The 25,798-nt window shown below is 45.6% G+C and overlaps 2 protein-coding genes across 5 annotated transcripts; one reads left to right on the forward strand and one right to left on the reverse strand.

Annotated features, from left to right (window-relative positions):
- Window positions 1-555: 555 nt before the first annotated feature.
- On the forward strand, window positions 556-4,493 carry LOC123444648 (dihydropyrimidinase). The gene is made up of 13 exons (XM_045121438.1): window positions 556-1,056; window positions 1,134-1,283; window positions 1,652-1,706; window positions 1,791-2,060; window positions 2,135-2,346; window positions 2,493-2,613; window positions 2,872-2,959; window positions 3,032-3,110; window positions 3,310-3,397; window positions 3,491-3,531; window positions 3,629-3,681; window positions 3,803-3,959; window positions 4,041-4,493. The coding sequence occupies exons 1-13, from the start codon at window positions 973-975 to the stop codon at window positions 4,233-4,235; spliced, it is 1,593 nt and encodes a 530-aa protein (XP_044977373.1). The 5' UTR covers window positions 556-972; the 3' UTR covers window positions 4,236-4,493.
- Window positions 4,494-4,969: 476 nt separating this feature from the next.
- LOC123444649 (transcription factor HBP-1b(c1)) lies at window positions 4,970-10,340 on the reverse strand. 4 transcript variants are annotated; one of them, XM_045121442.1, is made up of 12 exons: window positions 10,192-10,340; window positions 9,858-10,071; window positions 8,828-8,931; window positions 8,570-8,643; window positions 8,267-8,482; window positions 7,658-7,732; window positions 7,519-7,578; window positions 7,013-7,090; window positions 6,870-6,921; window positions 6,158-6,429; window positions 5,733-5,981; window positions 4,970-5,362 (listed from the first exon to the last, which is right to left on the reverse strand). In XM_045121442.1, exons 2-12 carry the CDS (start codon window positions 9,959-9,961, stop codon window positions 5,216-5,218), a joined length of 1,431 nt encoding a protein of 476 aa, XP_044977377.1. In that variant the 5' UTR covers window positions 9,962-10,071; window positions 10,192-10,340; the 3' UTR covers window positions 4,970-5,215. The 4 variants fall into 4 exon arrangements, with proteins under 4 accessions (XP_044977377.1, XP_044977375.1, XP_044977378.1 ...); XM_045121440.1 differs by having other exon boundaries at window positions 7,519-7,581; XM_045121443.1 differs by having other exon boundaries at window positions 9,858-10,334.
- Between the last annotated feature and the right edge of the window lie 15,458 nt (window positions 10,341-25,798).

Genomic DNA, 25,798 nt, shown 5'->3' on the forward strand with positions numbered 1-25,798 from the left:
AGGTGTTAGGCTGTGTTTGGTTCAAGCCCAAGTTTACGTCAGCAAAAGTTGGCTTGCCCACAAGATACGATTCATTATACCAGAACTTTGTTGTTTGTTTCAGCTGAAACTTGGCTTAAATGTTTTTCATATATAATTATGTGAGAGTTGAAGACTATTTGGTATTTCCAAGATATGATCACTATATTAGTAAATTTTCTTGTTTGATTCAGGCGAATTTCTGCCTTTATTGGAACTCTGAAGATAGTAACCACCTTTGGTGCTCCAGTCTGAAGAAAGGGGAGATTGCTGGAGTGTTTGCAAAACACACTTCATGAGCTGAGCTGACAAAGAAAGACCTCTTACAGTTATTTGATGAAGCGGTGACTGGCTTCTGCTTGGCCTAAGGCGGGGATCAAGTGTGGTTTGGGATGGGATCATTCCTGACTTGGCAACATGAGGGATGATCATTGGCATGTCTGGAATGTTCGTGACAGACGGCTCTGCAGATGCCAAGACGAGTTGCTATTGCGGCGTCTTTTGAGGCTACGCCAAAGGTATAGTACTACTAGAAGAAGGAACTTTGTCTAACCACTCGATGGATGCTCCCTGATGAATAGTATTATTCTCACTAGTGAGGAATTTAGTCTAAAGCACATGCAGGACTTTGTTCTGGCCAGAGTGTCCGAGAGAATCAATCCACAGAAATCCTCGGCTCTCTTTTACGGCACGCCGTGAAAATGGCCATGATGGATGAATTTGCCGTTGGTGCTTGGGCTCTGCAAGTCAACAGGCCCGTGGAGGTGGAGGAGATCATCCGGTTATAGATTGGGGCCGCACCAGCCAATCCGGAGCCTTTCTGTTGGACAAGATACGCTCGCTCCTCTGTCAAAGAGGGAGAAGGCGTGAAACAAACCAACAGGCTAGCACCACTGCTACTCCTACTCTGCTGCGGTTTGCGAGCGGGTCGCGGCTAGCAGGAGTTGGGAAGCCATGGCTACGCCCTGCCGCATCCGCGTCCTGTTCGTCCTGCTCGCCGCCGCCGTTGCCGGCGCGGCGTCTCACCCGGCACACGAGGTGAGCGCCCCGCTTTGTCTGGTGGTTCTTGTTTTTCTTCCCTTACGCGGTTGGAATTTGGTTGTGCGCGCGTCAAGTTCTGCGCGGCCGCGGGAGGAGGAGGAGGAGGAGGGGACGGCACGAGGATCCTGATCAAGGGCGGGACGGTGGTGAACGCGCACCGGGCGGAGGAGGCCGACGTCTACATCGAGGACGGCCTCGTCGTCGCCGTCCGGCCCAACATCCCGGTGAGTGCTCGCTCCGCGTCTGGGAGATTCCTACTACTTCGGGGCTCGGAATCTTGGGATCGGGGAGGCCGAGGCTTGACTTCCGAGACCGACGAGCCACTCTGCTGCGCACACCTGCTGACCTGTTGCCCGCCTTCTACGATGCCGAGTGGTATACCAGCTTGGCTGCTTTGGGATCGCCGCCACTGCTTATTTTAGGGCCAAATGATACTGCTAGCTATCACTAGTAGTAACAGAAATCTGCGGGGATTTATAATATCGACCTTATTTTTCTTTCTTCTTTGCGGGATTTCCTTTGGGATGAAGTGAAATGTTCCGACGAAATCATGTCCTCCCCTGATTCTCTTCTGTTTTCATGTTACTTTTAGGTTGGTGACGATAATGTCAAAGTGATTGATGCAACCGGAAGATATGTCATGCCAGGTCATTTCTCGCAACTGTTCTGAATATCAAGAATTCAGTTGTTGCCTGTTGTTCAGTTCATGAGGCTTCTGGCGAATATCGCAGGTGGAATTGACCCGCACACCCACCTGGAGATGGAGTTCATGGGAACTGTAACCATAGATGACTTCTATAGTGGTCATGCCGCAGCACTGGCTGGTGGGACTACAATGCACATCGACTTTGTCATTCCAGTAAACGGGAACTTAACTGCCGGCTTGGAATCCTACAAACACAAAGCAGAAAAATCTGCTATGGATTATGGATTTCACATGGCCATTACCAAGTGGAATGATGAGGTTTCGAGGGAAATGGAAGTCATGGTCAAGGAACATGGTCGGTGCATACTTTCTTTTATATCGTTTGATTAGTCTGTTACATGACGCAGATCTTCTGTGTCAAAATTTCAGGGATCAACTCTTTCAAGTTCTTCATGGCATACAAGGGTTCATTGATGGTGACCGACGACCTCCTTCTGCAAGGCTTACAAAAATGCAAATCTCTTGGTGCCCTGGCTATGGTTCATGCAGAGAATGGGGATGCTGTTGCTGAGGGACAGCAGCGGATGATTGGTCTTGGGATAACTGGTCCGGAAGGACATGCTCTCTCAAGACCTCCAGTTGTAATTCCTTTGTCTTGAGTCTTTACGTGTTCATGTTTTTTGACAAAATCTAAGTCCCTTGATGAGATAGCTATAACATGAGATTTGTGCTTTCCTCTCACAGGAAGGTAGTGATGAGTCAATTAAGTTTCTCTTGTTCTCTGCAGTTGGAAGGCGAAGCAACTTCCCGGGCAATTCGATTAGCAAAATTTGTCAATACACCGTTGTATGTTGTTCATGTGATGAGCATCGATGCGATGGAGGAGATTGCCAAGGCTAAAAGAGAAGGTATGATGTCTGACCATTCGGTTCAAACAAGTTCCTCCTCAATTCAAAACACAAGCCAGAGTTATTTTATGAACAGTTACTCTCAGAACATTGGCTAGTTATGGCTTTGTACAAAAGTTTCAGGACTGGGTTAGTCCCAAAACAACTTGCTGGGGCTTCAAAACTTAGTAGTCCCATGGGATTGATCATACTCCAAACCTAAGTACTAAGTTGATTTAAATTTTCAACTGTAAGTTGATGTAAGCTCGAACTTTGCAGGGCAGAGAGTCATCGGCGAACCTGTGGTATCTGGGCTAGTCCTTGATGATTCTTGGCTTTGGGATCCTGACTTCGCAACTGCTTCAAAGTAAATAGAACACACACAATCAGTCTATGTTTATGTAGTTGTGTTTCCTCTTATTTCATATCATTCTTCTAGATATGTGATGAGTCCTCCAATCCGGGAAGCAGGGCACAATAAAGCACTTCAAGCTGCTCTTTCATCAGGAATATTACAGGTGACACGCTTAAATCCAGAATCCCACCTTAGTTTCCTAAAGCGTTTCAAGCTGGTGCTTAGCTTATCCGATTGAAGATTGTTTGGGGGCGGTAATAATAATGGAGTATTATTTGCTAAATTGTTGTCTGTGCATTGTCTACTATGGAGGCGGAAAAGTCCCTTGAATAAGCACCTAACTGTTCTTTGTTCCTCTGCAGCTTGTGGGAACTGATCATTGCACCTTCAATTCCACTCAGAAAGCTTTTGGTTCTGATGATTTCAGAAAGATTCCCAATGGTGTAAATGGTAATCAAGGGGGCTTGGAAAAAGGAAGCTGTATGTTGTGTCATTGCGAAAAAAATCGGGCTAAGACATTTCTCTTTTGATTATTTGATCCAGGTATTGAGGAAAGGATGCATATAATTTGGGATAGCATGGTGGTAAGTTTTGATTCTAAATGTTGTTTCTCGTGTTGGGTACGAAGTTGATTCCATTGCCGGTATTTCTGTTTTCTGACTTCATTCAATAAATGTACAGGAGACCGGCAAGATCACTGTCACCGATTATGTGAGAGTGACAAGCACAGAATGGTATTACTGCAGAAATTCTATAGCTACATGACTACATCAAAACAAAATCAGCAAAAGAACACGAAACTACCAGTTGAAACTTGAAAGTAGAATGATACATATTACTCTCTAATCTTTTCAGCGCCAAGATCTTCAACATATACCCTCGAAAAGGAGCAATCCTCGAGGGATCTGATGCAGACATCATCATCCTGAACCCCAAGAGGAGCTTCGCAATGGGCGCGCGCACGCACCATTCTAGGTCCGACACAAGCGTGTACGAGGGCAGAAAAGGAAAGGTTGGCCCCTCGTTGCTCACAACTGTTAATCTGACACGATATGAGGTCCAACCTGTGGATGTTTCTGTCTGATTGGTGTAGGGAATGGTAGAGGTCACCATTTCAAGAGGGCGAGTGGTGTGGGAGGATGGCAATCTGAACGCCGTGCCCGGTGCAGGAAGATACGTCAGGACGCCGCCTTTCGGCTACCTCTTCGACGGCATCGACAAGTCAGATGCCGTCTACAGGGCTTCCCTCCGAGCCCCTGTAAGACGTGGTGAGGCTGCTGCTGCTTAACGGCGTGTTCGACGGCTGGTCTCATTGCCCCCTGACGGTACCACCATCCTATCTGGTTCAAGAACAAATTGCGCCTAAGGTGAACAGCGTCTGCTCCATATGTAGCTTCCTTGTACATACAATCTGCCTTGTTTATATCCAGATTCAGAGATGGGTGGAAATTGTAAAGTTAATTATTCATACAAGGCACTTTTTTTCGTGCAAACATACAAATCACATTTCTGATTGGGGAGATTGCAAATAGGCTCAAGTTCGACATATCCTGATGTCAAATAAACTTGGGAGTCTGGTACAACTTCCATGATCATAGTTATATACCAGGAGCACACGCTGATAGCAGGCACAGTTGTAACTCAAATGATCAAATTTTCTAGTATCCTACTCCCATCCGTTCCTAAATATAAGTCATTTTTAGAGATTCCAATATAAACTACATATGAAGCAAAATGAGTGGATTTACACTCTAGAATAATAAGCATGATACATTCCCACTAAAAAGGGATTGAGGATGATCACACTTATCTTTTTGAAACAGTTCATCACACATTCGTGTATGAAGCATGATCTATGAAGTAACTTGGCTTTTCTTCGAAAGAACAAAAACTGATGTATAGATGCTTTATGAATCTGATAACACCTCGTCATGCTGTATGGTTTATTTAGGCGATTATACACCGCAAGCACATCACATCATAAGATCTCAAGTTATTCTGCAAGTATGTACATCCCCAATGTTTTCAAAAATGCTACGAACTTGTTCAATAGTTGATAATCTGATGTCACCTACTACAGACAGCAATATCCAGTGAACATTCACCGTAAACGTTCATGACATGATTCTGATCCAAACCTCTTGCTAATACAAGAACATTGTGAAGAATCTAGGGAGTTGGGAATACCTGAATTCCTATGGGGCTGGCTAATACAACACTCAAGATGCAGTACCTAATATTATTGTGCTATTTGTGAATCGATTCAATTTATTCCCGTGGACGGGCCAGCCAAAGTGAACTCAAAGCGCGTAGACGAGAGAAGTAATCGCTTATTGCAAGCAGAGCTCGTGCAGACTGGCGAGTGGTTAATATGCGTTGCATCTGCTGAAGGGTTTGCAGCCGCAGATTATCAGCCTGCAGATAAGACATTGTTGAACAGTTCATCACCAGTTGAATACAAATCTAATATATTTTTTCTATGTTTTCTTGCTATCCCCCCTTATTCGATGGTGCATCAGTTTAAGTGAAAATGTGCAGGTGAAAACCCGATACTCATTTTCTTTTGGGACTTCTATTATCTGTCAGTAACATTCGGAAGCTCCTGAATTCATTCTCCAAAATAAATAAATAAAAAGAAATGGAGCATGCTATGAAGGAAGTGCGTGTTTTAGTAATGAAGTAGAAAAAGAGCATATCACAATATTCGAAATCCCCAAATAGTCTGCACAAAACACATAACGACTTAAGCAGAGGAAAGAACGACAGCATGGTTTGTGTAGGTTACCTGTCGGAGGAAGTTTTCTAGAGTGCCAAGTTTTCCCATTGCCATTGCCATCTGCCCCATGTAGCTTGCAACATTACCGGAAGATCCTGCAGGGCCCAGGGATCCAGATGCTAGGGTTTCTGCAAGCGACTGTTGTAGAGCCTCCATCCCTTGAGAAAGAGCATCCTCAGCTTGTTGAGAAGACTGTTGCAAGTTGCATATGCCAGTAAGCTGCTGCTCAGTAAGAGGTTCTAGTTGACCTGCCAGTAACTGCAACAGAAATGTCGGATTAAAGAACTAGATGGAGACATGGTAACTATATATTGACCGCAAGTTAATCATCTTGACATGCTCATAAGGGCTGTGGAAAGAAAACCACTCACTAAGTTGGGCCCTGGTTAAGGAATTTAATTGTGTCTGTAACATAAATCGTATCACATTGGTACCTTAAGGAGCTCGGATGATCTGAAGCCACCTAACCACATGAAGCACCTCTCAGCAGGGGTCTTCCACATTCCCGACAGCACATGGAAAACGTCTGCTTTGGCCGCAACACCCTTGAGCCTGAAAAATTCATCATACTGTGCCATGATGCTATCAACAATACTCCGAAGATCGTCATCGCCAGCATGTGCATTGGCTGCAGCCCTCAACTCATTTATATGCTTGTTATGTTCCTCCAACCATCGTGCGTACTCCATGTCAAATGCCACAGCTCCTACAAATTAGAGAACATTAGCATAAAAGGCACCAACAGAATACTGGCACAAAGAACGAGCTTCACCAAAGGCCTAGGATAATGTATATAACAACTAAAAAGTATTCCCTCCGTCTTGAAATAAGTGACTCAACTTTTTACTAACTCTGGTACAAAGTTAGTACAAAGTTGAGTCACTTATTTTGGGACAGAGGGAGTAGTTCACTGCACCAAAATAAGGCATCAGCGGAAGTATCTATATTTTCAAAGCCCAAATAGAGGTGCAGAAATGGTACTCGCCAACAAATCAGTTGATGATTGCATCTTGAGGTTGTATCTAGATTGTTTTATCTATCACATTCTAAGGAACACCCAAGCAAATGACAAACAGAAATCCCATAACGAAACACAGTACACAGCATAGTACTGCTGATAGCAATCTAATAGTTAGATAATATTACCATTTCCACCCGCTGAGTGAGCCTGATCCCCTGAAGATGAAATAAAAATGCCCTGGAGAAGTATACATTGGTCAAACAAAAGGGATCGATGTTTAACCCAAGAAACTTCCAATGAATCATGTATGGCGATGTAGAGCACATACCTGTTGCCGAGCGCGCTGAAGCTCTTGCTCTAGTTGAGTAAGTTTCAATCTACTACTCTCCAGGTTTTGGATATATGCCTGACAAAGCCAAATGGTGAAATAATGCAAATCAGTTCTCCCAAGTGACTCAGTAGAACACACATAGAGGAAAACAGGGAAATAGGTAGGGTTAAGATGATAACAATAAAGGATGCTAACCAAGTCCACCACTGAAGTAAAATCATGTGTTAGGCTCACAAAGACTGTCTAGCACAAATCCATGCTACACTAGTACTAAAGGTTTAGGGTGAAATGATACTCCCTCCGTCCGGAAATACTTGTCCTAAAAATGCATATAATGGATGTATCTACAATTAAAATAAGTCTAGATACATTCATCTCTAGGACAAGTATTTCCGGACGGAGGTAGTACATCATACACTGTTTAAACTAACTATCATGCTACCAAAGTATGCAAGCACATCACAAATGGAATCTAATAACATTTTAAGAACATATAAGCTCACCTTCTTTCTTAAACGGCTTTTCCTAGCAGCTTCACGGTTTTGGGCAAGACGGCGAAGTGACTGCTGGTAAAGAAACTAAAATCTTTAAGCAATGGATCAGCATGTGACCGAAGCATCAGATATGTAGTGTTAACTGTACCTTATGATCTAATTTGTCCCTTGATTTGTCACTAGAATCAGAAGCTGTGGGGGCAGCAAGCTGTCCTTGTTCAAACTGTTAAGTGGGATAATCATCAATAAGTATAAATACTGTGGCATTAATTTTCAGCAATTGTGTTAATGAGAACTAAATTCAAATAGGCAACTAGGCAATATGTGGGAAGATAAAGGTGCTACTGCTTGAAATGTCATTAAGATATGACACCATCCTGGATACACATAGGACCTTTTTCCTCTCTCGGATACATATCATTAAGAAATAAGAAGCATGTCGAAATGACACAAATATCCAAACAGACTCAAACAAAAGGATAGGAAACCAAGAACAGGAACAAGGTATCTAACTAACGCTACCGAAGGACCTTAACACTAACAAATCATTCAAGATCTCAAGCCAGGTGTACACGTACATAATACTGAAATTCAAAGATCTTTTAGGAAATTTAAAAAGCTCTTTAACTGCAAGGAAACAAACATTTTGGAAACGAAATTTAGATCTCCAAAACCTGAGAGTATGAAAAGTTCAATATCAAGCGTGCCACTATAATGGGACAGGCTGACAAAGGGTTGAGCTGAGAATGGTAGGTACCATTTGGTTCCTCTCATCAATGTCTATATCCGGATCCGTTGATGTATCAGTCCTAGGACTTGTATCAGCCATACTTGACTCTCCCCAGTTCTCATTGTTACGAGTTCTTAAAGCTACTAGATTTGGCTGCACTGCCTTTTGCTGTAGTAGTGCCTGAGGATCAACTGCTGTTACTGCTGCCGCCGCCGTAGTAGCTAGATCAGTCGGAGAAATGGACTGCAATATGGGGTGCAAAAATTGCATCAATCCCTAATGCAGATGGAATATCACCTAATAATTGGGGCTCTGACTTGCCACTGGTACCTTTCCGTAGTTTCCAAACTGAAGGGGGTCACTGGTATATGCATGTGTATTTGGCTTCAGGTTGAATAAATTATCTGAACATCAGCAGACAACGGAGAAACAAACTTCAGTAATCATGAACATCGACGGTGCTACTTACTGAAATCTTATATGAAGTTGTAAACTTCTCACAAGCAGAAAAGCGTAAAGGATCCATGATTGAAGTCACTGGAGGAGGCTATGTTTCTAGCGCAATTGATTGAGGAAAGAGCAACATACTTGTACTGAAATTAGCAAGATCTTCTATTCTGAATCCAGCAGAGTGCGCGAGCGCCCCGAAATCAGCAACTCGGGATGGCTGCATGATGTTCACATCTGTTGGGCTGCAAGAAATTTTCACCACAGTTAAAAAAATCTCAGAAAACAACATGTGCCTGCAACAAAACTCCTATCTTTTCTTATTCTTGTCTTGCATGTGACATGCTACATCCTATGCCCATCCCATACCGCTCATTCAGTAACTAACACAGCCGCAACCTATATATTTATTTTCTATTGGAAGAATCACAATGCCATTCAACTGCATCGGTCAGAGAGACTTATGTATGTGCACCAACCATCAAGAGGGACCGCTCGGATGTGTGATAAATATATTTGGTTTTGGTCCACAAACCCATAGTTTCTTCTACTACATGTAGTAGTAGTAGTGCTTTGTTCAAATTATTACTCCATGAGTTTAACCCCAAACGTGCATGCCCAACCTGCATGTTCTGCCCTTTTTTTTCTGAAGATCTGGACCTACCACATGTACGTGCCACTGATTCCCAGTGATCAGTGATGAGCCCCCTGGAGAGTTAATGATGCACACACAAACGAGGCAATCATGGTACTACTAGCATGGCAGGAAGAGGAGTAGCGAGGCCTCGCGGCAATTATTGCTCCTTCTTCGGCTTCCGAAGACCCTGTTACTACTACTCCTACTCCTCCTCCTAGTAGTAAAGCTGCTCTGCCCCTCTAATCATCACGGCACTCGAGCTAAAGGTCGCCGCACTCCACATCGACAAGGGCTAATCGGAGGGGAAAAGCGGCCGGCTTTTTCCGTGCTGGAAAAGGAGGAGCAATCAGCGGCGCCGGGGGCGCCATGATCAATTAAGTAATCCGCAACCAGGGGTCGTTAATTCGTAATCGCGCCGTGCGGCACAGGGATGCGAGTGAGACAACACGGAGCGTGCGGAAATGAGCGAGCGAGCGAGCGCATGGGGCAGGGAAGGAAACCATCAAGAAATGGAGGAGGGGGTGGCGGACGTACATGGTGTGCTGAGGAGCCCCGAATCCCGGCATCGGCCCGCGCGGGTCTCCGGCCGCCGCCGCCGCCGCCGCCGCCGGCCCTCCTCCTCCTCGCCTACTCTCCATCGGCCACCATCAACCGCCGTGCACCCCCGGTGCTGCTGCCTGGCTCATCACCCCGCCTCACCAGCCTGCGGAAGGGGAGGAGGCAAGGGGGTCTTTCTCCGACGCCGCCGCTGCCACCAACAGAAGCGAATCAAGAAGAGGCAGAGGGAGAAGAAGAAGCTACTAGCTAGCTAGGATACTTGGATGTTTCTGATACTCTGATCAGTTGCTGAGCAGGTAGCAGCGGTAACCTGACGGGACGGGGCTGCGAGGTGACGTTGGTGGTGGCCTCGTGTGGCTGTGGTGTGGGTGAAGCCGTGGAGGGGGAGGTGGAAGGTGGGAGGGAGAGTCCTCCACCGGCGACAGTGGCACAAGGGAGGGAGGGAGGGGGGAGAGCTTAGCTTAGCTTAGCGATGCAGCGCCTCGAATTCCGGCCATTTTTTTTATGATGGCTCCTTGGTTTTGCGAGTCCTGCTAGAGGAGGAGTGACGTTTGGACCATAGCAATCTCTAGGCGGGAGAGTCATCCATCCTCTGCCTCTGCACCACAGTGGGCTACTGTGAGGCAGTCAAGGCTCATCACCCACCGTGCCTGCCTGCATGCATGCCTGCCTGCCTAATCTCCAAATGCAATACACGTAAATTCGTATTGCTTCATTCTCGAAACAGGCTTTCGTCCCACTTTATATATAAAGCAAATAGATCAGTATCTAGACATCACATCCCAACAAAGTGACAGAAAAGAGGATCCGTTGGGACAGCAACACAATCCAGCCCAAGAAAAGAGAAGAAACAAAAAATGGCATCAAAGGGACAAGCTAAGCAGCATGCGAGGTACAGGAGAGCCGTCGGGCGGCCACCATCAACGCGTCCAGGTAGCGCTGAAGCCGGTCCCAGTCTCGGGTCCTAACGAGCGGATGCCAGTGCTGCAAGAAGGCAAGAAATTTGAAGAACGAGTCAGATGCACGCTGCTGAAACACCTTCTCAATCACCATTTTATTGCGACTAGTTCAAAGAGTCCACATCATAGTTGCGAAGACCAGCCAAAACAGTCGGCATTTACGGCCGACCTGGGTGGCCCGCACCTGCAGAAAATCTGCAAGGTCATAGGCCTCCCACTCCGGCCCCAGAGCCTCGCGTACAAAGCACCAAAGGGCCTGCTGTTAGGGCATAGTTTATGCCTAAGTAATTTTGGTGATTGATGACAGTACCGTAAAGGACTAACCGTGTGTGCTAAGATTTCAGATAACACATGTCAACGGCACAAGACAACTCGCCCCCTCTTTCATGGAACAGAAGCACGGTGTACTCTACGATTCTCTTTATTTGAGTCATAGAAACGCCGTACTATTAAGAGAGGAATCGTGGTGGAAAGGTTTGGGTGGAATCAATTTTGCACGCGCACACTTCATCTCCTTTCCCCCTTGCCGACAACTTTGGAGTGGCTCCCGCCTTTGTGTTTCTCTCTTCTTTGCAAATGGTCCCTCAGCGGTAGTACCGCTGTGCCTAGCGGTAGTACCGCTAGCCCTAGCGGTACTACCGTTGGAGTGCTAGCGGTAGTACCGCTGCAGCCAGCGGTAGTACCGCTAGTTGGCGGTAGTACCGCCCCTGGTCAGCGGTAGTACCGCTCCAGGAGCTTAGTACCGCCTTCCTAGCGGTTGTACTTGGACGGACCTTTTTGCGAAGACTTTCTTGGCGGTGGTTGGCCCGGTAGTGCTTATGCACTACCATGGGCCCAGCGGTAGTGCCGCTGCAGCCAGCGGTAGTACCGCTGGAGTGCCAGCGGTAGTACCGCTGCATCCAGCGGTAGTACCACTAGGCACGGGCTGTGAGTGGGAAAACGGTTGGATTCCCCCCCCCCTATATAAGGGGTTCTTCTAGCTATGGAACCTCATCTCTTACCCTCCCAAGCTCCATTGTTGCTTCCTAAGCTCAAAAGTGCCCGATCTCTCTCCCTAGCCAATCAAACTTGTTGATTCTTTAGGGATTGGTTGAGAAGGCCTAGATCTACACTTCCACCAAGAGAAAAGTTGATTCCCCCACCAATCCCTTGCGGATCTTGTTACTCTTAGGTGTTTGAGCATCCTAGATGGTTGAGGTCACCTCGAAGCCACATTCCATTGTGGTGAAGCTTCGTGGTATTGTTGGGAGCCTCCAAGCTTTGTGTGGAGTTTGCCCAACCTCGTTTGTAAAGGTTCGGTCGCCGCCTTCAAGGGCACCTATAGTGGAATCACGGTACCTTGCATCGTGCGAGGCGTGAGGAGAATACGGTGGCCTTAATGGCTTATTGGGGAGCATTGTGCCTCCACACCGCTCCAACGGAGACGTACTTCCTGTCAAAGGGAAGGAACTTCGGTAACACATCCTCGTCTTCGTTGGTTCCACTTGTGGTTATCTCTAACCTTTACTTTGTGAATGCTTATGTTGTTGTCTATCTCTTACTTGTCTTAGTAGCTCTCGTTGTTAGCTTCATTACGGTTCACCCCATTGTTGTTATATTTGTGAACCCGTATGTTGTTTACCCTAACTTGCTAAGATTAATTAAAAAGTGGTCGTTGCCTATTCACCCCCCTCTAGTCAACCATATCGATCCTTTCAATTGGTATCAGAGCCACGTCTCTTTATTAAGGGTTTCACCACCCGAAGAGTATGGAAGGCGAAGAGGGAATTACCCATGGGCAACCCGAGGCCATGGACTTGACTTCGGTCACAAGGGACGACTTGAATACGGCTATGGCCGCCCTCAAGACATCCTTGACGAACGAAGTCAAAACCATGCTTAAAGAGTTAATTGAGGGATTTAAAAGTCCACCCGAACCGGCGTTAGTGGTTAAACCCACCATCACCGATTCGGAGGCCAATTCCTCTAAGGAAACGGCTAAAGGTATGCGACCTTCCTCATCTCACGAAAAGGATGGGACTGGAACCTATGCCTCAGTTCCACCTCCCATGGTCTATGGAGGATCCGTTCCCACACGGCGTCTTAACCCTGTTGGTCCTCCTCCTAAGCTTGTGAAAGGTGACTTTGCTAACTGGGTATTTTCTATTAAGTCTCATTTGAATCACAGCTCAACAAATTTGTGGAGAATCATCGAGCAAGGATATTATCCCCATGATCCAAGCAACCTCACTCCAAGAGAAGATGCATACAATCAATACAATCACTCCGCTTTGTTTATTCTCCAGTCCGCAGTGCCACCTGAAGATCTTCCTCACTTGCGTCCCTTCACTTTGGCCAAGGATTGTTGGGAGCATATTATGGTGTTGTACAAGGGAAGCTCAAGCATTCAACGATCCAACTATGAAGTGATACTTGATAAGGCCGATGAGTTTGTGATGAAGGAAGACGAGGACCCTCGTGATCTCTATCGGAGGGTGACTGATATTGCTATGGCACTCAAGGATCATGGGAGCAAGGATGTGGATGATACATGGGTCAAGCGCAAGTTTCTCAAAGCCATCATGCCTTTCAATAAAGCTATGTCATCTGTCATTCGTCAGCGACCAGAATTCCACTCCTTGTCTTCCAGTGAGGTGTTGGATGAATTTATTGCAATGTCAATCATGAATGAAACAGCTGACAATGCACTTGCTCGTGTTCGCTCAAAGACAACTTGACCCAACCTTGAGTTAAAAGCAAAAGCAATGTTTGAAGAAGAAGAAGAAGAAGAGGATGAGGAAGAGGAGAGTTGCCCTGAAGACACAAAGTATGCCTATCATGAGCACATGGCTCTTGCGTCAAGGCAATTCTGGGGCAACAAGAGGAACTCAAGACCCACCTTCACCAACAACAACTCGAGTGGATTCAAACCCAAGCAACGAGCGAGGACATGTTATAAATGTGGTAACGTGAGCCACTTCGTGGCCGAATGTCCCTATGAGAAAATGGAAGACAACGGGGGCAAGCTCATTCGCAAAGACAAAACCAAAGTCATTTCCAATCAAGAACAACTTTGTGAAGAAACCCCACCCAAAAGGGATGGTGGCCCTTGAAGAGTACCCTTCCGATGATGATGATGATGATGATACAGTGGCAACGGCAACTGTTGCTATTGCCACTACCTCTCCCCAGAAGTTGTCTCTCTTCAACGCCCCCAACGAGAACCACATCACCAAGTGCCTCATGGCAAAAGGTATCAATGAGGTAACCCCCATCGTTAAGACCAACATCACTACTGCTCCTTCAATGTTAAATTGTGTTCATGATAGTGATGTTGGGGAACTTAATGAGCATGATCTTGACAAGTTTTTGTGCACTATTAAGGGAGAATCCAAGAAGCACTTTGTTGCTCTCTTGGAACAACTGGGTGAGGCCAATGACCTCATTGAGTCTCATGAGGAGACCATCTCCGAGCTTCAGGGATACAGTCGTGACTATACCGATGAAATTGCTGAATTATCTATTGCTCTAGAAAAGGAGCGCACTCTTCGTTTGGCTCTTGAGGAGTCATACAACGATGACTGCGCTAAAATGCAAAAGAAACTAGATCATGATACTATTCTTACTCGTATGCTTAAGTTTGAGAAGTATGCTCTTGGGGTTGGCCATGACAGACTCAAAGTGGAGTTTGACACACTTGACAAGGCCCACAAGGTCTTGAAAGGTGTTCATTTCTCTCTGAAAGAGTCTCATGATCAACTCCAAGCAAAGCTTACCAAGGAGATCTCTACTTGTCCTCCCTTTGTGTTAATTGATAATGCTTGTGCAACTAATCCCTGTTGTGAGCATGTACATCTTGTGGAGGAAAATGCCAAGTTAAGGGAGAAACTTGAGAAGGGCCTTGTGGCATGCATACAAGGTGAGAAGAGCCTGAACGACCTCTTGAGCACTCAAAAGGGTGTTGTAGGAAAGGAGGGACTTGGACTTACCTCCAAGTCAAAAGGTAAAAGGAGGAACAGGAACAAACGATCTCCTACCCTCATGGACATCTTTGTCAAAGAGGGTGAGGGGACTCAGGAGGTGAACAGGAATAAGGTGGATGATGGAAACGTCAAGAAGGGCAAAACCATTCCTACTAACACAGCCAACAAACTCAATTCTTCTTATGTCTTATGTCGTGCTAGTGATGGCCATGTTTATGCCAGATTTGTTGGTTCCTACTATGAGTACATTGAATGGGCTATCTGGGTTCCTAAGACCCTTGTCTCTAACACGAAAGGACCCATTAAAAAATGGGTACCTAAAACCAAGCCTTGATCTATTGCAGGAGTTTGCTTCCTTTGGGGTGTCATGGTTGCTTGATAGTGGAGCAACAAATCATATGACCGGAAGCAAGGAATTAGTGGTGGATGTGCATCCTTCTCCATCTATGCCCACCCATGTCCAATTCGCCGATGCATCCTCGTCAAAGGTATTGGGATTTGGTAAGGTGGTTGTCTCTCAAGAGTTATCTATTGAGAACGTCATGCTTGTTGAGTCGCTTGCCTACAATTTACTTTCGGTTCGTCAACTTGCAATTATGGGTTTTTCCACATTCTTTAATCTTGATACTGTGATCCTCCTGTGGAGCAAGACTCTTAAAGTAGCCTATGTTGGATATGTCGAAGATGGTCTTTATGTGGTGAACTTCTCAAAGCGACCCACTAAGACCGCGACGTGTTTAATGGCTAAAGTTGATGTGGGCTGGCTTTGGCATCGCCGATTAGCTCATGTCAATATGAGATCTTTGCAAAGTCTTCTAACACGGGACCATATTCGTGGACTAACAAATGTGAGTTTTGCTAAAGATCGTGCTTGCAGTGCCTGCATTGAAGGAAAGATTCATGAAACTGCTCATCGTCCAACGACTCTCATCTACACTAAGAGGCCATTGGGGCTCCTCCATATGGATCTTTTTGGCCCTCCATCATTTGATAGTCTTGGAGGCAGAAAGTACTACTTGGTGATTGTTGACGACTACTCAAGATACACCTGGGTATATTTCTTCAAAAGGAAGAGTGAAACTCAACAAACTGTCATCAACTTTGCTAATGAAGCTCAACATCAACATGAAGCAAATATCTTGATGATTAGAAGTGACAATGGCACCGAGTTCAAGAAGTACACCTTGGATGAGTTTCTAGGTGATGAGGGAATAAAACATCAATATTCAGCACCATATACCCCTCAACAAAACGGCGTGGCAGAAAGGAAGAACCGGACCTTGATAGACGCTGCAAGAACAATGATGGCGGAATTCAAATCTCCATATAACTTTTGGGCAGAGGCCATCAACACAGCATGTCATGCGTCCAATCGGCTCTATATCCGCAAAGGTCCGAACAAGACTCCATATGAGGTTCTAACTGGAAACAAACCCAATCTCAAGTACTTCCGGGTATTCGGTTGTAAGTGTTTCATTCTCAAGAAAGGTGCACGTTTAGCTAAATTTGATTCTAGAGCACATGAGGGCATCTTTGTTGGTTATGCTACAAACTCTCATGTTTACCATGTCCTCAACAAGTCCTTCGGACTCATTGAGGAGACGTGTAACGTGGAGTTTGATGAAAATAATGGCTCCCAAGTGGAGCAAAGTGGTCTTTGTGATGTAGGTGATGAAATTCCTCCCCAAGCCATAAGAAGAATGGGGATTGGTCAAATACTCCCCATTGAGGAACCCCTTGTGGCCGAAGGAGAAGGACAATGGTCTACTCAAATGGAGCCATCACCCCCACAAGCCCCACACGCTTCCGATGAACAAAGAGAAGACTCTCAACAAAATGAACAAGCTCAAGGTCAAGATAAATTGCCCAACAATGATGATTTGTCCCATGATATTCAAGCACTTACCCAAGGTTCCGAACCTGCGCATGATCAAGATCAACTGCAACCACAAGATCCAGACCAAGTAGAAGCACAAGATCAAGATAAAGAGCAACCACAAGTACAAGGACAAACAAGTGAACCTGCTCAAGTCGAAAGTCAAGATGGTCAGGATACTGTCTCACAATTCCCTTCTGCAGCACCAACAACCGGTGCCAGGGGAGGATCAAGACGCAAGGGCAAGCAAAGTAAACAGGCCGATGCTCCCCAGTTATCCAATGAAGAACTCTTGGAGCATCGAGCAGCCAAGATTGCGAACAAGCTGAGAGTCAAGGCACATCTTATGAAGAATGTACTTGGCAGTTTAAAAAGGGGAGTATCCACCCGTCAACAGATTTGGAATTATTGTGAGCATCACGCGTTTGTTTCATATTGTGAACCTCAACAGGTACAGTAAGCGCTCGATGATGAGGATTGGCTTATGGCCATGCATGAAGAACTTAACAACTTCGAGCGTAACCAAGTCTGGGATTTAGTGCCAAGGCCAACGGAGGAACATAATGTCATCGGGACCAAATGGATATTCAAGAACAAGCAAGATGCCAATGGGATTGTGATTCGAAACAAGGCAAGATTGGTGGCTCAAGGCTACTCCCAAGTCGAGGGTATCGACTACGGTGAAACTTTGCCCCTGTTGCTCGTCTAGAATCTATTCGCATGTTGCTTGCATTTGCTTCTCATCATAACTTCAAATTACAACAAATGGATGTGAAAAGTGTCTTTCTTAATGGTCCTTTAAATGAGTTGGTCTATGTCAAACAACCCCTGGGATTCGAACATCCCAAGCTCCCCAATCATGTGTACAAACTTAATAAGGCACTCTATGGCCTTAAACAAGCCCCACGTGCGTGGTATGAGTAGCTTACTGAGTTGTTACAAGATCGTGGGTTTGAAATTGGGAAGATAGATCTCACTCTTTTTACTAAGAGGGTTAAAGGGGATTTGTTCATATGCCAACTATATGTTGATGATATTATCTTTGGCTCTCCTAACATTTCTTTCAATGAAGAATTTGCTGCACTAATGACTGAGAAATTTGAGATGTCCATGATGGGAGAGTTGAAGTTCTTCCTCGGCTTCGAGATTAAACAAGGCCTAGAAGGGACCTTCATCAAACAAGCCAAGTACACTCAAGACATGCTCAAACGGTTCGAGCTTGAAGATGTCAAGCCGATCAAGTTCCCCATGCCAACAAGATGCAAGCTTGACAGTGATCCCAATGGTAAAGCAGTGGATCAAAAGGTATATCGCTCCATGATTGGATCCCTCCTTTACCTTTGTGCATCTAGACCGGATATTATGTTGAGTGTAGGGATATGTGCACGGTTTCAATCCGCACCAAAAGAAAGTCATTATATGACTGTTAAGCGAATCTTTCGATATTTGGCTCATACCCCAAACTTTGGCCTATGGTATCCCAAAGGAGCAAACTTCAACCTAGTAGGCTATTCTGACTCAGATTGGGCAGGAGATTGTGTGGAGAGGAAGTCAACTTCTGGAGGATGCCAATTCCTTGGTCGCTCACTGGTAAGTTGGTCCTCAAAGAAGCAGAATTGTGTCTCTCTATCATCCACCGAAGCTGAGTATGTGGCAGCTGCAAGTTGTTGTGCACAATTGCTATGGATGAGGCAAACTTTAAAGGATTATGGTGTCACTTGTGACAAAGTGCCTCTTCTATGTGACAATCAAAGTGTTATCAAGATTTTCCTCAACCCAATGCAACATAGCAAGACCAAGCATATTGATATTCGCCATCACTTCATTCGTGAACATATCAAGCTAGGTGATATTGAGGTTCACTTCATCCACACTGAAGAACAACTTGCAGATATTTTCACTAAGCCCCTAGATGAAGCAAGGTTCGAGGAGTTAAGGCATGAGCTAAATGTCGTTGATTCAAGTAATGTGGATTGAAGCTAGGCATGTTGCACCTTACTATGCATTCTATCTTGTTCTAGATGTAGGGGGAGTGTTGTTCTCTCAATGAACTCTTCCTCCCCCATTATGCATAAATCGATCTAGTCTTTCACTTTAGCCATTGCCAAATGGCACTTGTGCTTCAAAGACGAGCGTTGGTCATGAACCCAAGGATAATTCTTCGCGGTGTCATACCTTTGTCTCAAACATAGGTGGCCTCGGCCACCGCCCCCCACCTTTCTCTCATAAGGAAGAGAGGATACAAAATGACAAGTTAGTATATCTTGCTGGTGATATCTTCTTATTCTCACTAACTTGTCATTTGCCCACGTTCTTCTCATCTCCTAGGTCCCGTTGTGACATTTGCAGCGGTACTACCGCCAGGGGTAGCGGTACTACCGCCAGGACCCCAGCGGTACTACTGCTAGGGTTACCGGTACTACCGCCAGGACCCTAGTCTACCACGACCTAACTAGGACATTTTTAGGGCTGTCTCAAGGGGGAGCGGTACTACCGCCAGGGGGAGCGGTAATACCGCCAGGACCTCAGTGGTAGTACCACTGGCCCGTACCCCTTGGGCTATATAAAGGAGGGGGCCCGTTTTTTCCTGCCTATTTCTTCTTCCTCGTGGCTCCTCCCTCCCCAACCCCGAACTCCCCCTACTTGGATCTCTATCCGTGGATCCCCTTCTCTCCGTTGAGTTGGAGGGTTTGCTCCACTTCTCCTTCCTCCTCCAAGTGCCATGGACCCCGGTAAAGCTCCTCCCTTTCTTCTCTTGGTTGATGTTTTCTTGTTCTAGGGTTAGGAGCATTGGTGATTTGGATCCATGCCTATGGTATTGTGCTTTGTTCTTGGATGACATGAAGGAGATTTTCGAGGGGAGTGTAGGTCCTATGATTCTTTGCCTTTATATTGCCATGCCCTAGGATTTTCATGTTTTAGATCAAGCACTCCTTCTATTTTTGGATTAGATCTAAAACTTGCATCCTCTTGACTAGGCATGTCCTTATTTAGATGGTATTTGTGATCCTCATGTGGTTAGGGATGTGGTGGAGTTTTTAGTGATTATATACAGTCCCATGGCCCTCGGAAATCCCATGTAGCTGTCTCTATGGGTCCTTTTCATATTCAGATCTGAAAGTCAAACCCTAGCGGTACTACCGCCAAAGGTAGCGGTACTACCGCTAGGACCCCAGCGGTACTACCGCCAGGGGTAGCGGTACTACCGCCATGACCCCAGCGGTACTACTGAACGTGAATGCTATGCCCCTAATCGACTTTTGGTGTTAATGACAACACATACATAGGAAACTAATCCTATTTGTTGAGTGTATCTCAGGATGGCAAGTACTTTAGTAGATTGAGAATTATGTGCCAAAGGTGGTCTGAGAAGATCGGGATTTATATGTCAAGAAGGCTCGGGATTGAGAAAAGATGATGTAGACTATCCTTTTGAGTTTACTAGTCTTGAGTATACGGATCCCGCACTATTAAGAGGGGATCGCAGGTTTTGCGATGAACTTTCTCATGCCACATCTTCACTATTCTGCTCAATACCACATATTCTCTACTCCGCTCCTATCTCAAAACAGGTCTAATGCCTCGGACTTCCGGCTCCCTCCGGACGTCCGTGGGCCGGTCAAGGGTCGGACGACCGACATGCTTCGGAAATCCGGAGCTCTGCACCAGAAGAACTTGAGCCCTATAACCCAGATTTCCGGCTCCCTCCGGACATCCGAGGGCCGGTCGACCGACCAGCTTCGGAAATCCGGAGCCCTGCACCAGAAGAACGTGAGCCATATAACTCGAACTTCCGGCTCCCTCCGGACGTCCGAGGGTCGGACGTCCGTCCCCCTTTGGAAATCCGGAACCTTGCACCAGAAGAAGTTGAGTCGAATAACTCGGATTTCTGGCCTTCTTCGGACGTCCGGTCCCTGTTCAACTCACAGTGTTTCCACACATATCTACAGCTCTCGGACGACCGACCCCTATCGGACGTCCGACCCCTTGCGAACGCCCGGACTTCCGTAAACTGCCGGACGTCCGAACCCTGTGTGACTTAAAGTGTCCCCAACGGCTGTTTTACACTCCCCACTATATATACCCCCCCCCCACTTCGTGAGAGGGTGTTCAACACAGCTAGAACACATCCAAGAACACCCTTCTTCTCACTCACTCTTGTCTACACCAAATCTTAGACCCCAAGAGCATTTGTGAGTCCCTTTGAGTGTTGTTCCAATCAAAAGATAGATCGTCTCCTTCTCCTCCTTCCCACCAAAGTGATTTGTGATTTGAGCAAGTTTTGAGCAATCCCCGTGATCTTGTTACTCTTGGATGTTGGAGACTCCTAGGCGGTAGGAGTCTTCGAAGAGGAATCAAACCATTGTGATTTCCCCCGGAAAGTTTGTGAGGGTTTGGAAGCCACCTCAAGGCTTACCACTAGTGGTTGAGAAACGCCTTCGTGGAGTTATCTCAAAGGGAGAATAGGGTGAGCCTTCGTGGCGTTGGTGTGCCTTCGTGGTAACATCCGCCCCTCTAACGGTGACGTAGCTTCCCTCCAAGGAAGTGACCATCGGGATACATCCTCGTCTCTCTTGGAGTTTCGGTTATTCCTAACCCTAACTCTCTACTTGTGTTAATCCTTATTACGTACTTGTATTTGATTATTGTTTACCGCTTGCCTTACTTCACTCTAAATAGCTTACTCCTTGTCATAGCAATTATTAGGCCTACAGTCATATTCCGCACTTTTGCCTAAAATTGCTAAGTAATTATTAAAATTTGGAACTGTACCTATTCACCCCCCCCCTCTAGGTCCACCTCGATCCTTTTCAATTGGTATCAGAGCCTCGTGCTCTATTCTTGTGGCTTAACCGCCCTAGAGCGAGATGGACGGGATTCCAACTACGGTAGCTCCAGTGGAGAGAGACGGGACTTCCACAGAAGTCAAGTCTTTCACCTCTGAGGACCTGGAACGGGCCCTTGCCAAGCAAAAAGAGGAGCATGATGCTTCTCTTGAGGCCTTGGTCCAAATAAGACTGGCATCATTAACCACGGGGACATCCACGTCCCCGAGGGCCTCAAGGCCACATGTGCACGGTTCTTCATTTGGCCAACAACCTCCGGAAAGGAACCAAACCAGTGTTCCATGGCTTTATGCTAGATCTCAAATTGAGAAACCTAAGTACAATCGTGGAGGAAAACCTCCCTTGCTTGATGACAATTCCGATTTTGCTTTGTGGAGAGTTGGTATGCAGGATCATCTTAGGTACGCCAATGATGAGATGTTGGACATCCTCGAGCATGGGTACAATCCTGTAGATCCAAGGTGCCTCACTCCCAGAGAAACTTATGACAAGCATCTCAATGACACTGCGATCATGTGCATAAGAAAAGGAATGAATGACAAGCAACGAAGACCTTACATTCACATCACAAGTGCCAAGGAACCGTGGGATAGCATTATAAGGACCAAGACCGGTACCTCGACTCTTTGGCTTTCTCAATATGAAATTGCCAAGGGGCAATTACAGAATTTCTGTATGGAAAAGGGTGAATCTCCCAAGCAACTGCTAGAACGGCTCATGACTCTCGCCGCAGACATTGAGTCATGTGACTGTGACAAGACGCAAGATGGTTTCAATCTGACCAAGAGATTTCTCGTGGACAAGTTACTTCATGCTCTTGCTCCGTACCACCATCAAATGGTATGGGCATGAGGCAGCACCATGGGTTCAAAAAAATGACTCCAGACTACATCATATCCACTTCCCAATTATTTGAAGAGTCAAAGGAAAATGCAATAAAGCACCTTGCCATGCATGGCACTTCAACATCAAAGATCAATCTTGCTTTGAAAGCCAAGCATGAATGTGATGAAGAAGAAAGTGAAGAAGAAGAGGGTGATGATGACTGTGAAGATGGTGATGATGTTGACTCTGATGAAAGCCCATCTTATGAGGACATTGCTCTCTTTGTAAAGAAGTTCAGTGCAGGAAAATTCAAGGGAAGATTCCCAAAGAAGAAGGTAAGGAAATGCTATAACTGTGAGGAAACCAACCACTTCTCCAATGACTGCCCTTATGAGAAGAGATAAGATAAACCAAGGTTTCCGAAGACCTTTGTAAAGAAGAAGTTGCCAAACCCTATGAACTCCAAGCTCAAGAGAACTGATGGAAGGGCAATGGTTGCACAAGAAGAATCAGATCCAGAAGACGTTGGTGGGGTTGCTGGAGTAGCTCAGGATACACAAAACACCTTGAGGCTAGTCAACAAAAGTGGCTATGTTGTTCACTACAACTATATGAAAGACTACAAGGGCAACGCCCACAAGTGTTTGATGGCAAAGACTGCCATGGGAGATGAGGAAGACCAAAGCTCCCATGATAAGGTTAAGGTAAATCCACGGTTAAACTCTTTCAGTCTAGCTTCTACCTCTCCTGATGAGTATCTTGATGTGGAAGATCACTATGAGGATAATGACTTAGATCATCCCATGTTTGCCAAAATAAACAAATTTATGTGCTCTCTTAAAGGAAAGAAGCTCACTATGTTTCGCATACTTATGGAAATGGTGAGTAAGCACACCAATACCATCAAGGAACTCGAAACCCTCGTCACTGAGGAGAAGGAAAGAAATGAAATCCTTGAGCAGAAAGTCCTGTATGAGGAAGCACAAAATGATGCATTATGCTCAAAAGTTGGTGAAAACCTTGATAAACATGCTAATGATCTTGCCTCCTTGAAAAAGGCTGAATCTGTGTGCAAAGAGTTACTAAATGATAAAAACCGACTAGTGAACTCTCATGCTTCCCTTTCTAAGGATGTGAGCGTCTATCCTTGTCTCTCAAAGACAAGGAAGAGAAACTCACTGTTCTTACAAAGAGCTTTGAGGCACTCAAGGTTACTTATCTTGACACTCTAGCTAAAGCTTACTCCTCACCTATTATTAATGTTGATACCTGCACTACTAACTCTAGTAGTGAACTGACATCTATCCTTGAGGGAAACTGTTTGCTAAAGGCACAGCTAGACAGAGGTCTTATGACATGTGCACAAGGACAAAAGACTCTCAATGAGATCTTAAGTCAACACAATGGAGGCCTTGCCAAGGAAGGACTTGGGTTCAATCCAAGCACCGCCAAGAAAAGTGCATCTCCTCTCAAGTGTACCACTCCGCTTAAAGAAATATTTGTACGAGAGGGACACAAGGAGAAAGGTAAGGTTGCGAGTGGGTCGGCCACTAGGGGTTCGCCTACTTACAACAAGACAACTGAATTCATGCCTCCATCCTATGTACTTCGCAAATCAAAGGAAGGAGAGGTTTATGCTGAATTCGTTGGTCCCCGTAATGCATTCCGATTTTATGCTATTTGGGTCCCTAAGACTCTTGTAACTAATGTGAAAGGCCCCATGACGAAATGGGTACCTCAAACCAAGTCTTAATTCGTTACAGGCTGTTTTCTCTGGAGGAGCCAAATGGGTGATCGACAGTGGATGCACCAATCATATGACCGGAGATAGTAACTTGCTCTATGACTTCATGCAAGCCATTCGACCATACATGAGCATTGTATTTGGTGGAGGGTCAAAAGGGCAGGTAATTGGGTTGGGCAAGGTGGCAATCACTAATGACATGTCTATTGCAAGTGTCATGCTTGTCCAATCTCTTCAATATCATTTACTTTCAGTTTGCCAATTGGCTTCCGTTGGTTATGACACATTATTCAGACTAACGGATGTGAAAGTCTTTAAGAGAGACACTCTCGAAGTGGCCTTTGTTGGAGAGTTGGATGGCAACCTTTACACGGTTGATTTCTCGAAAGAGAGCACCTTCCATACAACTTGTCTAATGGCCAAGGCCGACATGGGATGGTTGTGGCATCGCCGGCTCGCCCATGTCGGCATGAGAAATCTTCAAAATCTCTTAAACGACAATAACATCCTTGGACTAACAAATGTATCTTTTAAGAAAGATCGTGTGTGCAGTGCATGCATAGCTGGGAAACAACATCAATCAAAACATCCACCCAAGAACATTGTATCCACTTCAAGGCCATTAGAGCTCCTTCATGTGGATCTGTTTGGGCCTCCTTCATGGGCAAGTCTTGGAGGGAAAAAGTATGGCCTAGTCATTGTTGATGATTACTCAAGATATACATGGGTGTTCTTTCTCAAGTCCAAGGACGAGACGAAGATCACCTTCATTGATTTTGCCAAACAAGCCCAGCGGAAGTTTGACAAGGACATCAAGGCAATAAGAAGTGATAATGGCTCTGAGTTCAAGAACTACACCCTAGAAGAATTTCTTAGTGATGAGGGAATTGAACATCAGTACTCCGCACCTTACACCCCTCAGCAAAATGGTGTGGTAGAGAGGAAGAACCGGACACTTGTGGAAATGGCAAGGTCCATGTTAGACGAATACAAGTCACCACATAGTTTTTGGGCTGAGGCCGTCAACACAACATGTCCTGCATCAAACCGGCTCTTCCTTCGATCAATATTGGAGAAGACTCCATATGAGCTCCTAACTGGGAACAAGCCCAATGTTAAGTACTTTCGTGTGTTTGGATGCAAGTGTTTCATCCTCAACAAACAGGAACGGTTAGGAAAATTTCAATCCAAAACAAATGAAGGGATTTTTGTTGGCTATGGATCAAACTCTCACGCCTACAGAGTCTACAACAAATCCACTGGATGTGTTATAGAAACCTGTGACGTGACGTTTGATGAATTTAACCGCTCCCATGGGGAGCAAGTTGATCTAAGTGACGCAGGTGAAGAAGACTCCTCACAAGATATCTTGAACATGGGTGTAGGTGCACTTCTTCCCATGGAACAAAGACCCCATGATGCTGATGAAGATGATGAGAGTATTTCTCATCCTTAAGACAGTTCACTGCCCGTACCTCCACAAGATACTAGCACACATATCATGCCAGTTGTTGAGGATCAAGTGGGAGAACATGTCTCTCAATCTGATCACACTCAAGAACAAGTTGATCTTCAAGAGCTAGACCAAAGTATGGATATGCTTGATGATGAACCTCAACAGGTGCAACGCGAAGAGGAATATCTTCCTCTGCACATAAATGATCCATATGTTGAGGACGTTGATGATGGAAACGAAGTCGAACC

This window comes from Hordeum vulgare, chromosome 3H, assembly GCF_904849725.1.
Source record: "Hordeum vulgare subsp. vulgare chromosome 3H, MorexV3_pseudomolecules_assembly, whole genome shotgun sequence".
Taxonomy (NCBI): domain Eukaryota; kingdom Viridiplantae; phylum Streptophyta; class Magnoliopsida; order Poales; family Poaceae; genus Hordeum; species Hordeum vulgare.

Bases quoted from the DNA above. Each gene is read 5' to 3' on its own strand.
- LOC123444648 (XM_045121438.1), top strand. From the start codon at position 973: ATGGCTACGCCCTGCCGCATCCGCGTCCTGTTCGTCCTGCTCGCCGCC. The intron at 1,057-1,133 runs GTGAGCGCCCCG...GCGCGCGTCAAG, and splicing joins CGTCTCACCCGGCACACGAG to TTCTGCGCGGCCGCGGGAGG. The intron at 3,960-4,040 runs GTTGGCCCCTCG...TGATTGGTGTAG, and splicing joins ACGAGGGCAGAAAAGGAAAG to GGAATGGTAGAGGTCACCAT.
- LOC123444649 (XM_045121440.1), bottom strand. From the start codon at position 9,961: ATGGAGAGTAGGCGAGGAGGAGGAGGGCCGGCGGCGGCGGCGGCGGCG. The intron at 8,932-9,857 runs GTACGTCCGCCA...AATTTCTTGCAG, and splicing joins GGGGCTCCTCAGCACACCAT to CCCAACAGATGTGAACATCA. The intron at 7,582-7,657 runs GTACAGTTAACA...TTTCTTTACCAG, and splicing joins GGGACAAATTAGATCATAAG to CAGTCACTTCGCCGTCTTGC.